This window comes from Acinonyx jubatus, chromosome A1 (genome assembly GCF_027475565.1).
Source record: "Acinonyx jubatus isolate Ajub_Pintada_27869175 chromosome A1, VMU_Ajub_asm_v1.0, whole genome shotgun sequence".
Classification (NCBI taxonomy): domain Eukaryota; kingdom Metazoa; phylum Chordata; class Mammalia; order Carnivora; family Felidae; genus Acinonyx; species Acinonyx jubatus.
Window position 1 is genome coordinate 65,981,493 of NC_069380.1, and position 16,366 is coordinate 65,997,858.

The window sequence follows — 16,366 nt, forward strand, 5'->3', positions numbered from 1 at the left end:
AAAAAGTGCTGGAGGAAGATTGCTGGGGCTGGGGGACTCAGCAGCATTTACCTAAATCAAGAACAGAAAAAAAGGCAACCCCCTGAGATGAACAGCATGGGCAAAAACCCTAAAGCGCATATGAATGTGGTGCATCACAGAGACAAGCCCTTCCCCTCCCCCACATCCGGGGCCAGAATGGAGGGTCGTGCGCTGGGAAACACGGGCCAGTTGAGCTTAAACCCAGAGCTTAAAATTTTGATTCTGCAGGAACCCCTGTAGGTCTCTTCAGAATGAGACTGGATGATGAAAACTACACGTGAGGAAATACTCATGCCGGAAGGTCCTAGGAAGGCAGTGGAGGTGACGTAACAAGGGGTAAGAAACCAGGGTCTGGGAAGAATCCTAGTGCATCGTGTGCAAGCTGTGTGAGGATGGGCACACTGGTTCACTTGCTGCAGGAACGGTGTCCTTACCGGTCAAGTGGGGACACTAGTGCTCACGAACTGCTGTCAGGATGACCCGAGACAATGTGCCTGGACCTCACTAAGCACTGGCTGCAGCAGCAACAGTCACAAAATGACAGCAAAATGTGCATGGGAAGCTGGCATCTGGAAAGGTTCTAGGTATGCTTAGAACATCACTGTGGCCAAACTATCTTCCTAGATGTGCTCTTTCAAGATGCAAACGCTACAAAACAGAAATTTTATTGAAATGCATGGGCCACAACTTTAACAAAGTTGTTGGAAGCCCCTGGGAGGAAGCATGACAAACTTGGGAACCAGAACTGGCCCCCTAAGACTGATCTCTCTCATGAGTAATATTTTTTTACAGGACAGAAATTTCATGATAAAAAATCTCAGCTTTGGGGCTTCTGGGTGGCTCAGTCGGTTAAGCATCCAACTTCAGCTCAGGTCATGATCTCACAGTTCGTGGGTTCAAGCCCTGCATTGGGCTCTGTGCTGACAGCTCAGAGCCTGGAGCCTGCTTTGGATTCTGTGTCTTCCTCTCTCTCTGCCCCTCCCCTGCCCACGCTGTCTCCCTCTCTCAAAAATAAACATTAAAAAAAATTTTTTTTAATTCATCATAAAAAAAATCTCAGCTTTTATGATAAAACTAAAAAAAAAAAAAAAAGGCACACGCAGAGCCATAGAACTTCAGTAGAAACATACTACTACACGTCCATCACTGTGGAGGAACAGGAACAAAACAAACTAGGTTTTTCGTAAAGCCCAGGCACTCAAGTTCGTGCCTAGGTCCCATCAGCAGAGCGTATTTATCTTCATTTTAGACCTATTTATAAACACACAAACACCTGAGCACCCACTGAGTCGGCCTGCATCTTGGCAATATTATTTGCCCTGGGCAACGTAGGGACAGCTAATTAGGAAAAGGAGGCAGTGGTATTGGGGGGGGGGGGTGTAGGAAGCAGGGGACATATTTGAAAGACCTTCCCAGAAATGGGCTGAGGCAGGAAAACAAGTAAACAGGGGGACAGGGGACAAAAGGTGGAGGTCCAAAGACTTACTCAGAGACCACAAGGCAGGCATCCATGGGGGATAGAACCCATCTTCAATCAGGGAGAAGTAACGGTGAGGCTGAGGCCATCTCCCCACCCAAGGAGCCAGGGCCCTTCTGCAAGCTCCTTCCTTCCTGACCTAGAGAGGAATCTTCTTCCCCCAAAACTGCATACTGTCGCTACTGAATCATTTGAGTTGGCACAAGAGAGGAGATCTGTTCGCTTTCCTCCTGCCTCAGACATCTTCATCACCCTGCAGGTGATCAAAGGCCCTGTGCCACTGCTATCACTGCCCCCATGAATGATCAGCCACTTAGTTCTCTGTAGGGCACACCCCCAAGAAGACAGGGAGGGGAACACGTACAAAATTCTGGAATGACTACGGGCTTGGCTGCTGAGAAAGTTAAACCACAGCATGAGGACACCAAATTAAAAGCAGGTGTTTCGGGGCACCTGGGTAGCTCGGTCGGGTTAGCATCCAACTCCTGATTTCGACTCAGGTCGTGATCTCAATGTTCATGAGTTCCAACCCCCTGTCGGGCTCTGCATGGACAGCAAGGAGAAGCCTGCTTGGGATTCTCTCGCTCTCTCTCTTCTCTCTCTCTTCTCTCTCTCTTCTCTCTCTCTCTCTCTCTCTCTCTCTCTCTCTCTCCCCCCCCCTCTCTCTCCGCCCCTCCCCCCGACTTGCACTCTCTCTCAAAACAAAACTTAAATAATAAAAATTAAAAAAAAAAATAAAATGAAATCAGGTGTTATGCTTAAAATCCACCTACAACTTAAAAAGGTTATTTGTCATTGGGGCGCCTGGTGGCTCAGTCGGTTGAGCGACCTACTTCGGCTCAGGTCATGATCTCGCAGTTTGTGAGGTCGGGCTCTGTGCTGACAGCTGGGAGCCTGGAGCCTGCTTCGGATTCTGGGTCTCCCTCAGTCTCTGCCCCTACCCTTCTCACGCTCTCTCTGTCGCGCGCACTCTCTCTCTCTCTCTCCCTCCCTCCCTCCAAGATAAATAAACGTTAAAAAAAATTTTTTTTTTAAAAACAAGGTTATTTGTTGCCAAACCTTGATCCTTTGGATGCTGACAACCGCCTCTGACACCTTCTCAATGGCCGCAGGAAAAAAAAGGGTGACCGTCAACCGCACGGCCCCATACAGTGTCACTGCCACGAACACATGGCTGGCTGTGATCACGTGTCCAAGAAGCACGTAGGTGGTGAAAGTCACAAAAACGATGTTTTTGCTTGCAACGAAAAATGACGCCAAATTCATTCCTCTGAGGTAGGAACTTCTCAGAATCTTGGAAATTTCCTTCCTGGAAAAGAGGATATAGGTTTGAAGGAAGCATCAACGTCCACGTCGTCTGTTCAAGCGCCTGTTGCCCGTGGCCCCTTTCCAGGCTCCAACATAAGGACCACATGCTCAGAACCACTCCGCTCACCTTAACTAAACGGAGGCGTAACGTCGCACGTTAACATTCTGGGTCGATCAGACCAGGTTGAACATTCACTCAACAAGCACGCATGACTACAAGTCCTGTGCTGGGCACCTTGCTGATGACAGACACAGCCTGTCCTCTCCGGGAACTCATGAACTCATAAGGAGAAGAGACTAAGCAACCCAAAATGTGTGCACTGGACAGAAACAGTGAGTGCAGGCCCCGTGGGTGCACAGAGAAGAGGTGCCTCCCTCAGAACAGTGGAGTCGGGGCCAGACGCGTGCGAGTGGAACCTGGGGGGACGAGCCAGGTTGGTCGGGCTTGGTGGGGGCCAGGGAAGAACGAAGCTGCGTGCACTCGAAGCAGAGGAAGACGTACCTATGAAGTAAGTGCAAGAGGGAACAGAAGCACAGGGCTGTCAGAGAGGGGCCGTGGGCGGGGGGCACACAACTGATCAAATATTTAACTCACAGACTGAAAAACATTCTACGAACGTAAAGCCACACAAAAAGGACCAGTGTTTCCATGGATCTGTGTCTCTGTCTGGAATGAATCATATTGATTCTGACAGTTTGGCCCAATCTCTACGATTTTCCTATTTGTGCTACATTCGCACAAATTATAGCGTCAGTGTAAATGTCATATTTGCAAATACTACCATCATGGCTGGTTTGGGATCTGGGGTATTAAGAGACATTTGAAATTTTGTTTTTGGAGTAGCAGAAGCACAGGGTGGGGTGTATAGTATTTAAGTTCACATTTAAAAAAAAATATTTTTTAATGTTTATTTTTGAGAGAGAGACAGAGTGTGAGAGGGGGAGGGGCAGAAAGAGAGGGAGACACAAAATCCAAAGCAGGCTCCAGGCTCTGAGCTGTCAGCACAGAGCCCAACGTGGGGCTCGAACTCACAAGCCGTGAGATTGTGACCTGAGCAGAAGTCGAACACTTAATCGACTGAGCCACCCAGGTGCCCCCTAAATTCACATTTTAATGTGAAAACTTCATTGAGACTTGTCAAACAATTCGGTGAAAGCAGGAGATCGAAAAGTATAGAAACGTGATGTGAAATACACAGAAACTTTACCTTCTCAAACTGGTGACAAGGTCTGCAAATGACTTTTCCCAAGCATACATTTTTATTATTCTTATGCCAGTGATAACTTCATTCATGGTCCTGATCCTGACGTCTGTGAAAGTCGCAGTCTTATTCCTAAGGGGACAGACGTGAGAGATGAATAACAGCCATCACAGCCCCACTTTGCTTATCAGCAGCTGGCACAGTCAGAGACCAGGGATCAAATGCTTCCCTACAGCAACTCTGCCCAGACAGCAGAGGCAGTTCCTAGTCAAAATACAAATGGAAAAAGACTTCAGTTAGGAAGTCAACAATTCATCCCAATTCAAGAAGTCTTGGAGAACTTACAACATTGGCTAAGGAAGACATCAGAGAGAGTCAGATACAAACCATATGTTCTGGGAGGTCATGAGTGGGTAGGGAAGGCGGAAAGGCGCCTGAATCTAACAACAATAATACAGTTGGCTGCAGTATAATAACATGGTAACAAAGTGCTTCAGAGCAGAAAAGAAAGAGCTGTTGATTCTACTGGGTGAGGGGGAGAGCAAGAAAAGCTTCAGAGTCCCAGCAGTTTTGGAACAGGACCCAAAGGATAAAGAATATATCTCCATGGCTAAGAGGGGAAAGAAAGTTTCAAATAGAGAAAACACCACCGGTAAAGACACAGAAGAACTCAATGCGCTTCAAATAGCTCCTCATCATCCACCTGACAACCTTGACCGTGACCCTCTCCCAGTCCTCTGGCACCGGCTTCACCCCCAGTAAGCTCTGCATCACCAGCCACTTTTCTATCATGTATGCTGCTAGGACTGTGGGACGTATAAAGATATAACTGAGGTTGGCGTTGCCCTTGGGGAGCTTATAAAATTTAGTGGACACGCTGAATTATAAACAAGGCACGCACATACACACCTGGAAACAGCTCTAACACAAGCGTAACAAAAATATACGCAGCCAGAACTGGGCCTCTAAATAGACATTTAAATTGTCGCATTATTTAATACATGTTTAAATAACATCATCATATGTAAATTTTGCTTGAAGACACTACTTACAAGGCACGGTGCCCAAAAAGCTGGCCAGGAGGAGCCAGTGGATGTCTTCACCTTTCCAGCCTAAAGCTGGAGCCTCCACTGGCCAAGCCTGAACAGCCAACACAAAGGAGAGATCACAGAAGACATTTGTTTGGCTTTTGAACAAAAGCAGGGGCCAGGGGTGCCTGGGTAGCTCAGCTGATTAAGCATCCAACTCCTGATCTTGGCTCAGGTCATGATCTCACAGTTCCTGAGATCGAGCCCCGAGTCGGGCTCTGTGCTGACAGCACAGAGCCTGCTTGAGATTCTCTCTGCCTCTCTCTCTGCCCCTTCCACTGCTCTCTCATACTCTCTCTCTCAAAATAAACTTAAAAAAAAAAAAAGCATGGAGCAGACCATGGATATTAACAAATACATATTACCTATTTTTTGAACCAGTGTTTCTCTTACCGGAGTGATGAAAACAACTTCCCGATGCAGCTTTGCAAGGGCAGAAGAATAATTAGAACTGCCATCCCGGCCAGACAGGATATTCCTATTTCCATCCAGAGCAAGGCAGTCACTGCTATGGCCTGCAGTGGCCCTACCCACAGAAAGTGTAAGAATATGGTCACCTTAAAAGAAAAAGACAAAGCTTTCTTAGGACTACAGAAACACAAAACCAGTGAGGACAGAAACAATCTGCTCTCAAAGAACAGTCAGGAACCTACACAGAAATGATCACAGTGGGTTTTAAACCTGCTAACGCCAAGATCCCAAGTATCCGCCCCAGATGAAGCTGTTCCAGGACACAGGGAAGGCTTCAGGGACATCCAGGGAGAACACGACCACCAGTACTAGAAGGAAGATCTCAAGGGGTGCCCCGGTGGCTCAGTCCGTTAAGCGTCCAACTCTTAATCTCAGCTCAGATCATCATCTCGCAGTTCGCGAGTTTGAGCCCGGTGTCAGGCTCTGCTCTGATGCAGAGCCTGCTTGGGATTCTCTCTCCTTCTCTCTGCCCCTCCCCCACTTGTATACACGCACGTGCACACTCTCTCAAAATAAATAAACATTAAAAATTAAACCAAAAAAAGAAGGAAGATTTCAATTCTGTCTACCTCACGCATGGGCCCAGGGTTCCCCCAAACTTCCTCTACTACAAAATTCAGCCCCACCTCCCTTGGGCTCCCCAGGACCTCACAAAAACCTGTATTACGGTACCTACCATGCTCTCTAGTAATTACTTGCTCATTTCTCTCCCTGATAGGCTGTGCTTCCCCAGGGCAGAAACTAAGCCTTATTCATCCCTGAAACTGAATAGGAACCTTAGTTCATGTTTGATGAATGCATAATTGAAAGAGAAGTGGTCTAGTGCCATACAGATCCAACCAGCAGCTACGATGCCCCAGAAAGTGTGATATATTCATAAGGTAAATGTAAATGCAACACGGTGGGATACAGAAGAACAGTTTGTTTCTGGCTAGGGATCACCCATGTGGCATTTTTTAATCAAAGACTTCCTATGTAGCAAGCACTCTAGAAGGCCCAGAACAATCCCTGTCCAGCAGAAGGTCAACATCCAGAGAGGGAGGAAGACAATTCCGCAATACCAACACAGTGTGCTCAGAAGCCCCACTCCTGAAGGACTATTAGGACCCTTTAACCAAGCAGGACGAGAACACTGCTGTCTGCTTATGAAGTCTTCAAGTAAGTATGCTGTAAACACATTAAGCAAACAGAACTCTTACCTGCCGGACCACACATATTATCATAGCTAAGTTGCACACAGAAGAAATGAGATGCGGATAAAAAGTATCCTCGTCTTTGTCCCCAACAGAAGTCTGGCCTACACCCAAAACCGGCACCAGAAACTCCAGTAAGTTAAACCGAGTAAGGGGTGGGAAGGAAAGAGGCCCCCTCAGGGGCAGCTTACCTGGTCAAACTTGTTCACGTCATTGGACAGCAGATTGACGATCTGGCCGGTAGTAGTCTTTCCCATGGCCTTGTTACTAAGGCGAAGTGCCTGGCACAGAGACGGGAATGGAGAATTATACTCCTACAGTGATACTAAGCCACACTCAGAGAACTAGGAACATGGAGTGTATTTTTATGGGGTCTTGCATGACGTCGGGAGAGCAGGATGACCTGTGACAGCAGGGCTCTAGGGACCTGGGGTCAGCCTTCGACTAATGTAGTGGCAGCCACGTCCCTGGAGGATCAACGAGAGCAACGGAGGCAGAAGCCAACTCCCCCAGACCAGTTTTGATGAGTTTGGACAAGCCCCAAGTATAGAAGGATATGTCCTCAGGAGTCAACTAAAGTAATTTTGAGCCACATTCTACGAGAGTGAAGAGGCTATCTAAGGACAGAAATTAGGAGATGGACTAGCTAGAAATCTGGAACCAGTCCTTAATTCTGCATGCAACGTCTGGGTCTTAAGTCTCCTGGTTCTGGAAATGTAAATAAGCCCAGATGCTGCCTGGACAGACCCCAGGGTCCCTATGAGTGGGATGCCAGATGCTCTTTATCCACTACGTGGAGGACACCAAGTGCTCCAGTAGATAGGGTGACTGAGGAGGCGTGTTCCCTGTTTAGAGATAGGACGTGATATGGACAAGCACCGGTAATTCAAGCGTGAAATGGACAGTAATGACAGCAGCACAGGGAACTGGTGACAGTTTCCATTGAGTGACACTGTGGGCAGGACAGACCCTGGACAATGGGGAGGAGAAACTATGGAGAGAAGGGAAGAACACTGTGACTGGAAGGAACAGCATGCAGTCAGGGAAGAGAAATGTAGAAGCAGCTGAGTAAAGAGTACCTGAAATCCAGCTAGAAAAGTAGAATGGAAAGCATATAATGTCTGGAAAACAGAATGGAGCAGGAAATGTCTTTTTACATTAGAGCAAGAAACGCAACTCTAGGAAGATTCAACTATAGAAGTCACTGGCCAGGAGACTCTTATAAGAAGGGACGATTAGGAACCACTGATGGTCCAGGCAAGGGTAAAAAGACTGTGTGCTAGGGCTGTGTGAATGTGAATGGAAAGGAAGGGCCAGATATAAGGGAAGACACTTTGGAAAATAAAAAGTGTTACATAAATATAAGTACATCAGTCACAAAAAATACAGCCCCCCCCCCCAACTATAAAGAAAAAAGAAAGAAATGCCCCTACAGGAAGAAATAAACCTCGGTGCCTTAATTATCGAAGGCTCATTTGAAAGTATTTTTAAAGCCAATTTTACATACAAATACATGTGAATCCCTCATGTAGAAGATACACTATGGAAGTAGATACATGATAACTAATTTTAACAATTAAAGTAAGTCAATAGCACATAAAACTGATTCTAAAACTGATCATTTTCGGGGAGCCTGGGTGGCTCAGCCGGTTACACATCCATCTTCAGCTCAGGTCATGATCTCACAGCTCGTGAGTTTGAGCCCCACGTTGGGCTCTATGCTGACAGCTCCGAGCCTGGAGCCTAGAGCCTGCTTTGGATTCTGTGTCTCCCTCTCTCTCTCTGCCCCTCCTCTACTCACGCTATGTCTCTCAAAAATAAGTAAACGTTAAAAAAACCTTTTTTTTGACTGATCGTTTTCAAAACTTCTCAAGACTACTGTACCCAATTAGAATCATCACGGACAGACTGTCACTGACAACGAGGACCACAGGTAAGAGGGTGCAGATGACAATTTGTGCAAAAGACCAAGCTCTTCTCAGCGGGCCATCAGGACAACTTGTCATTCAGTTATGTCTGTGACCAGGTACAGTAACAGACCAAAGGCTGGCTCCGGAACAAATCACACATAAGTTAAGGACAACGCTGCAGCCAACACAGAAATTAATCATCTGTCCAAAGAAAAGCAGTCACACTCTGACTAGGACAAAAAAAACAGTGGAGTGTCATTAATGTTGGTAATGAGGAAGACACACCTTCCAAGCAAACTGCTTGGGTGGAGGCTGCCTCAACCCCTGAAAGAATGGTTGGTCCCGGACTCCCGCCCCCACCCCCCCACCCTCGCCCCCGCCTGTAAATCTAAGAAACTGGACGGAACATAGGAGGCCACTGTTTCAGGCAGGAACCACGGGCGCCACAGGACCCTGTGCGCCGAGAGAAGGGAAACACCAGAGCAGAGCCCCGGGACAGCCGGCTTCCTGCCTGGGGGCATTTGCCAGCAGAACTGTAGTTTCCCTGTGCCAAGGAGGAAGAGGCAGCTGTTTCAAGTTGCAGAAATGTCTGGAATTTGCAAGCCAGGTGGCAGAAGGGTAGGCCCCAGAAGTTTCTGTAGGGATTTAGCAGAGGAGCGGGGGGTAGCTGTGGGCTCAAGAGAGACTCCAGAGGTCATGCCGGGGGTCACAGGGTTTCTGCCCAACCAGAATAAAACGATCTTCATAAGCACCTCAAATACTCCATTTAGACACCAGGAGGGCCATGCCTTAGTAATAAAGATCATACTCTAGAGTAAGAGCCACGTACCTGGACTTCATCTAAAATGGAAACACCATTTTAGACGGATACACAGGTACCTAGAGTAGGAAGGTGGATAGTTACACAGGTAGACAGAAAGATCCACTCCTGACAGGACTGACCTGTCAGGAATCGCTTAGAAGAAAAAAGCTCAATCAATACCCTTTAGTCAAAACTCCCTATCATGTTATCCCCCACAGTATCCAACACAGTAAATAGCTATTATACAGGCAAAGAAGAAAAAGCGACCCATTATCAAGGAGAAAGAACACAGGCAATGGAAGTAGAGCCTGACATGATCCAGATTTAGGAATTAGAGATGAGAACTAGAAAACAACTATTATAAATTATGTCCAAGGACTTAAAGCAAAACCTGGGAAAAACAAGGGAATTAGAATGGGTAATTTTAGGAGAGAAATGAGCACTATCAAAAGGAGCAATATGGGGGCGCCTGGGTGGCTTGGTCGGTTAAGAATCCGACTTCAGGGGCGCCTGGGTGGCTCAGTCAGTTAAGCGTCCGACTTCAGCTCAGGTCACGATCTCACGGTCCGTGAGTTCGAGCCCCGCGTCAGGCTCTGTGCTGACAGCTCAGAGCCTGGAGCCTGTTTCCGATTCTGTGTCTCCCTCTCTCTCTGCCCCTCCCCTGTTCATGCTCTGTCTCTCTCTGTCTCAAAAATAAATAAACGTTAATAAATAAATAAATAAATAAATAGGAGCAATATGAAACATTCACTAGATAATTTTAGTACCAGAAAATTTCCACTGATCTCTTCCCAGATTCATCAACCCTTTTAGATTACAATCTGAAAAATAGAAGGAAAGACAGAAAGAAATTGAAGAAAAAAAAAAAGCTTGAAGGTTCAGTGGGGCAATAATAAGGAATGAAACACATGTAATTGGCAGTCCTGGAAGAAGATGACAAAATAGGGAAGAAAAAAAAATTTTTTAAGTTTATTAATTTTTTTTTTGAAAGAGAGAGAGAGCAGGGGAAGGGCAGAGAGAGAGGGAGACAGAGAGAATCCCATGCAGGCTCCACACTGACAGTGTAGAGCCTGATGCAGGGCTCAAACTCCCAAACTGTGAGATCGTGACCTGAGCCAAAATCAATAGTCAGACACTTAACCAACTGAGCCACCCAGGCAACCTGGGAAGAAAACAATATTTGAAGGAATAATGGCTGAAATTTTTCCAAGTCTGGTAGAAAATATTCATTTTCATACGTAAGAATCTTAGCAAACCCCAAGAAGCATTAAAAAAAAAAAAAAAAGACTTTTCCCTAGGCACATCACAAACTGCTAAAAACCAGAAAGTAAGACAAAGTCATGAAAGGAGCCAAGAAAAATAACACATTACACACACAGAAACAATCAAGTGATGCCGACATCCGAAACAATGGACACAAACAGCGGAACATCTATCGAGAGCTAACAGACTGGAAACAATAACTGAATTCTATAAGCAACACAGATGTACTTCAAACGATGACAGTGAAATTAAGACATATTCAAATAAAGTCTGAGAATTTATCACCACCCAAACGAAACTTTAAGAAATTATAAAAGAAAGTCTTCAAGCTAAAGGGAACTGGTGCCAAACAGACAAAAACTCAGATGTACCATAAGGAATAAAGAGAAACCAAACTGGCAAAAAAGCAGGTAGACATAAAAGATTAAAAATCTCCTTTCAATTTATTTGAAAGACAACTGGCTGCTCAAAGCAAAAAATGGTAACACTCCATGGTATACGTAGAGGTGAAATACATTCACACCAATAGCACAGTGAATGCGGAAGAGTAGCAGAGTTTTATGCTTGCATGTTTCTTACATTTTAGGTAAAGTAGTCCAACAGTAGGACTATACAGACAGTGACAAGCTAAGAAGCCTATTTGAATCCCTAAGTCAACACTAAAAACACAAGAGATACTGCTAAAAAGCCAATAAAGGAATCAAAATGGAATACTAAAATATATCTGATGAGGGGCACCTGGGTGGCTCAGTCAGGTAAGCGTCGGACTTCAGCTCAGGTTGTGATCTCACGGTTTGTGAGTTCAGGCCCTGCGTCTGGCTCTGTGCTGACAGCTCAGAGCCTGGAGCCTGCTTACAATTCTGTGACTCCCTCTCTCTCTGCCCCTCCCCCCGACTCATGCTCTCTGTCTCTCAAAAAAAAAAAAAAAAAAAAAAAAGGAATAAACGTTAAAAACAAAAAAATTAAAAGCCAGAAATTGTCACAACAGATTAATAAAGGACCGACCTAAGTTGCTGTATAAGGGAGATATACTTTAAATATACGAACAGGTTGAAAGTGAAAAGGATAAAAAAGATATGCCATGCAAACAACGGGTACAATGAATGCGGTGTGGCTCTATTAATATAAGACAACACAGACTTTGAGACAAGGAATATGACCAGAGATTAAAAGGAACATATCATAATGATAAAGTCAATTCACCACACCTAAATGTGTGGATCAAATTATAGTTTCAACATATATGAGACAAAAACAGAACTACAGAGAAAAATCAGAAAACACACAATCATAGATCTCAACATTCCTTTCTCAGTAACTGATAAAAGTAGACCAAAAAAAAAAAAAAAAAGAGTAAGGCTACAGAAGATGTGAACAACACTAGTAACCACCTTAACCTAACTGACGTTTGTGGAACACCACACCCAACAATTGCAGGACAGTTTTCTCAAGTACACGTTGGATATTTCTCAACATAGACCCTATATGCCGGGGCTGGTATATAAATCTCAATAAATGTCTAAACACAAAAATGTTCTGCAGAATGTTCTCCGATATCAAAAAAATTAAATTAGAAATCACTAAGATAGCTCTAAAAACCCCAAATATTTGAGAATTAACAACATATTTCTAAATAGCTATGTGGCAAAGAAGACCCCATAAGAGAAATCAGAATTATTTTTAAATAAATGAAAGTGAAAATATACATTATAACCTGTAAAGATACAGGTAAGCAAGCCTTAGAGGAAACTTCTAGCTTTCAATGTTTTACATTAAAAGAAAGAAAGGTATAAAATTGATGATCAAAGATTCTGACTGAGACCAAAGAAACAGGAACACACACACACACACACACACACCCCTCTGTTCATACCTCCAGAAGAGCATCTAGTGTAATCAAAGATCTGTGTGTTGCCCCCCACCCCCCGCCCTGGAACTATCAGCTCACTGAGTGCACAGACCCTGTCATATTCATTTACAATCAGCAGCATCATAAAAACAGCCACCTTTTAATGAGCACCTACTATAACCCAGACAATTGAATAGGAAATGATCTTGGGCACCTGAGTAAGCCCCACTTCTCTCTCTCTCTGCCCCTCCTGGGATTCTCTCTCTTTCTGTCCCTCGCTCACTTGCACCCTCTCTCAAAAAAAAAAAAGGAAACAACCTTACAAAGGAAAAATTATCCCTTATTTTGCAGATGAGAAAATAAGCTGAGCATATTCATGCCTCACAGAGAACACTGTATTTTTTCTTCTAATGAAGCAAAATTACCACTCTTCTTCGTAATGTAGAAAACTGAAGTTTGTTTCTGATAAATTGTATGCATTATAGTTTAAAAACAGTTCATATCCGGTGTAGAGAAAAACAATGTACAAATTAATGCGTACTAATGCGTCATCATTCTGCTAATGTTTTAATGCGTACTAATGCGTCATCATTCTGCTAATGTTTTGGTTCCACATTTCCTTAAGTTGACAGGTTATAAGAGGATACTATTTGGTTAAATTTGTTTCCCTTGTGAAAACAAAATAGTTCCACCATAAGAGCAATAGAAGGCAAACAAAAGAAACCACAATCAGTATTTGCAGTCTCAGTCTATCTTCTGGACCCAAGAAGAGTATCATAATAAATCAAGAACACCTAGTATCATTAAGAATTATAAAAGTCTACCAATTGAAAAAAGGGAGACAAGGAATATGTGCAGGAAATTCACTATGGGAAACAAATGGCTAATGAAAATTTGCAAATACTCAAATTCATTCTGACTCAGACATGTAAATTAAAAGAACAGAGCAGTATAATTTTTCATCTAGAAACTGGAAGTGTGGCAAAGACAAAAAAAATAATAATAACCAGAACATCCAATCTTTGTCAAGGGTGTGGGGCCATCTCATTTCACCAGAGAGACTGTAAAGAGTTACCAACTCTGGAAGGAAATCTGGCATTCAAAAGCCTTGAGATGTATATACCCTGAAAAATTAAGGATGTCTCCAAAGGTTTCACTTTGGTCACATTCACTGACATCTGTTAATATAAACAACTGGAAAACCATCTAATTGGTTTGGTCACTACATCTGTTAATATAAACAACTGGAAAACCATCTAATTACAGGTTATGCTAGAATATGTGTGGCCATTAGAAACAACACTGCCAACTGCGGAATACAAACTACATGTGAGCACGCATCCGTTCACAGCTGGTTCCTTCCCTGGGTGGGCGTGAAAATACATCTGGAGTGTAAGACAACCGTATAATCTGGGCGAGAACATTAATTTTCATCAATTTTTTAAAAATAAGTCAAGGGGTGGGGTGCCTGGGTGGCTCAGTCAGTTAAGCATCTGCCTTCAGCTCAGGTCATGATCTCACTGTTCCTGAGTTCGAGACTCAAATTGGGCTCTGTGCTGTGTGTGCAGAGCCTGCTTCAGATCCTTTGTTCCCCTCTCTCTCTGCCCCTCACCCCCTGCTTATGCTGTCTCTCTCTCTCTCTCTCTCTCTCTCTCTCTCCACCAAAAATAAATAAATAAATACTTGGAAGGAAGGAAGGAAGGAAGGAAGGAAGGAAGGAAGGAAGGAAGCAAGGGAAGCAAGGGAGGGAAGGGAAGGGAGGAAGGATGGAGCAAGCGCGTGCCTGAGTAGCTCAGTCGGTTGAGCATGTGACTCTTAATTTCAGCTCAAATCACAATCTCACACTTCATGGGTTCCAACCCTGTATCAGGCTCTGCACTGACAGCATGGAGCCTGCTTGGGATTCTCTCCCTCTCTCTCCCTCTCTCTAAAGTAAATTTAAAAACTAAAAATAAAAAATAAAAAAAAACATAGTAAATCAAGTAATATTCGTCATTCATGTGAAAAATACAGTTTCTTCTTTCTCAATTATGTTCATCAGTACAAATGAAACACAAAACCCAAGTATGGACATCTAACTATCGCTTCTCTAATTGTCCTTCAAAGCAGAAACTGTAGTTCACCTCCTCATGATGCAGATTCCTCATCACCAACTTGACTCCTACGCAACGTCAATAATCCTCAGTACGTGTGGAGGACACTCTTCCAACCGACCGCCCCAAATGGCCAAGCCTTTGGAGTTTTGCATACGTCACAAATCCGTTCTGTTCCCCGCTGCCAGGCTTCCCTTCAGTGGACCATCTCACCAGTACCTACCACTCTTTCCAAACTAGGATACAGCTTTGTAATGTTTTAAGGAAAAATCACAGTAAATTGGCTCTGAGGAGGAACCTAAGGGAACTGCAGAACAAAAGATCAAGTACTTGTATCACCTGTCGCATTTGGGGTTTACTTCCTGGTTCGTGGCCCTTCGGCAGAGCTGGGCCTACCAGGTGATGCGGTTTCCAGGTACACTGGGTATCACAACAAGCTAGTGCGAGGAGTATGCTGAGCTCATCTGAAGCAGAAAGTTGCCTGTGTTTTTCCAATATTGTTTCCTGGAGTTGCTTAGTATGCTGCCCCACCGACTTTCATGATGACATAATCTAGAGATTAAACTCCATTTCTGAGAGGAGGACCCAGGGATAGCCTAATATTCTCCGTCCCCATGAACCCATGGGGTTCTGTAGAAGAAAACAGATTCAAGGAAATGGAAACCAAAGTGCACACAAAATCAACAAGCTGCTGCTGTCTATAATCTGAGAGCTCCACTGCCTTTTATTTCTCTTTCTGCCTGGTTTTCCATGGCTGGCACACATACCAGCTCACCTATACAGAAAGCTCTCGGCAAGCCTTGGCATTTAGCTTTCTTTTAGCTCCACTGGCCTTTTCTTTTTCATTCGACCATGGTGACCTACTGGAGTCCAGAGGCCAGAAAGACACGTACAGACTTCACAAGACCTGAGCACAAGGGCCCCACTGTGGAACCCAAGAACCACTTGGGGGCCTGGGATATTTGCTCTGAGGTCAGACCGACTCCACATTCCCTGACTTCATCACCCCTAATGGTCATGAGTCCCTGAATGTGTAAGGCTATATTAATTATGGTAGTGTGTTCAAAGTGAGGTCACGTCCCCAGATAATGAAAGACTCCCCCCAACTCACACCCTTCCATCACCAATTTCTTGCTTTGAAAGAGAAGCCCCATGTGACTGGTTTCCTAAACAAGAGAGGAGAAGAGAGAGACGAGCAGCACAAAGAGTTGTGCCAAAGGTGAGCTGGTGGGGCAGCAGGAAGAAGTAACAATACAGTGAGCATGAAAAACCCAGTAACTAGGAGAGAAAGGAAAGCAAACACACACACACACACACACACACACACACACACACACACACAGTTACAAACACGCACTTTAGGGTTAGAGGAGAGACTATCTTAATGAGAAAATAAAAATGAAGTACATTCCCAATAGAAGAAAAAAAATTCTATCAACTTTTAAAAATATCTTTTAATACACTTTTCTGTTTCTAAAAATTATAACAAAAAATGTGAGCATAGACTATCTTCTGAAAAGTGGCATGCTTAGTCTTAAAAATTTATACGTGAGGCCACACACTAGGTCTCTTTTTTTTAATTCGTTTTTAATGTTCATTTATTTCTGAGAGAGAGAGAGAGAGAGCATGAGCAGGGGAGAAGCAGAGAGAGAGGGAGGCACAGAATCCGAAGCAGGCTCCAGGCTCTGA

General features: G+C 44.3%; 1 protein-coding gene across 4 annotated transcripts in view; it reads right to left on the reverse strand.

The window, feature by feature from the left end:
* ABCC4 (ATP binding cassette subfamily C member 4) overlaps positions 1 to 16,366 on the reverse strand; it is a 370,199-nt gene that overhangs the window by 172,627 nt on the left and 181,206 nt on the right. For all 4 annotated transcript variants that reach the window (XM_053217139.1, XM_027065098.2, XM_053217143.1 and 1 more), the window contains 4 exons: positions 6,952 to 7,041; positions 5,490 to 5,653; positions 4,015 to 4,140; positions 2,558 to 2,807 (listed from right to left, as the gene is read on the reverse strand). In XM_053217139.1, coding sequence (XP_053073114.1) covers positions 2,558 to 2,807; positions 4,015 to 4,140; positions 5,490 to 5,653; positions 6,952 to 7,041 — 630 coding nt within the window. The remainder of the gene's footprint in view (positions 1 to 2,557; positions 2,808 to 4,014; positions 4,141 to 5,489; positions 5,654 to 6,951; positions 7,042 to 16,366) is intronic.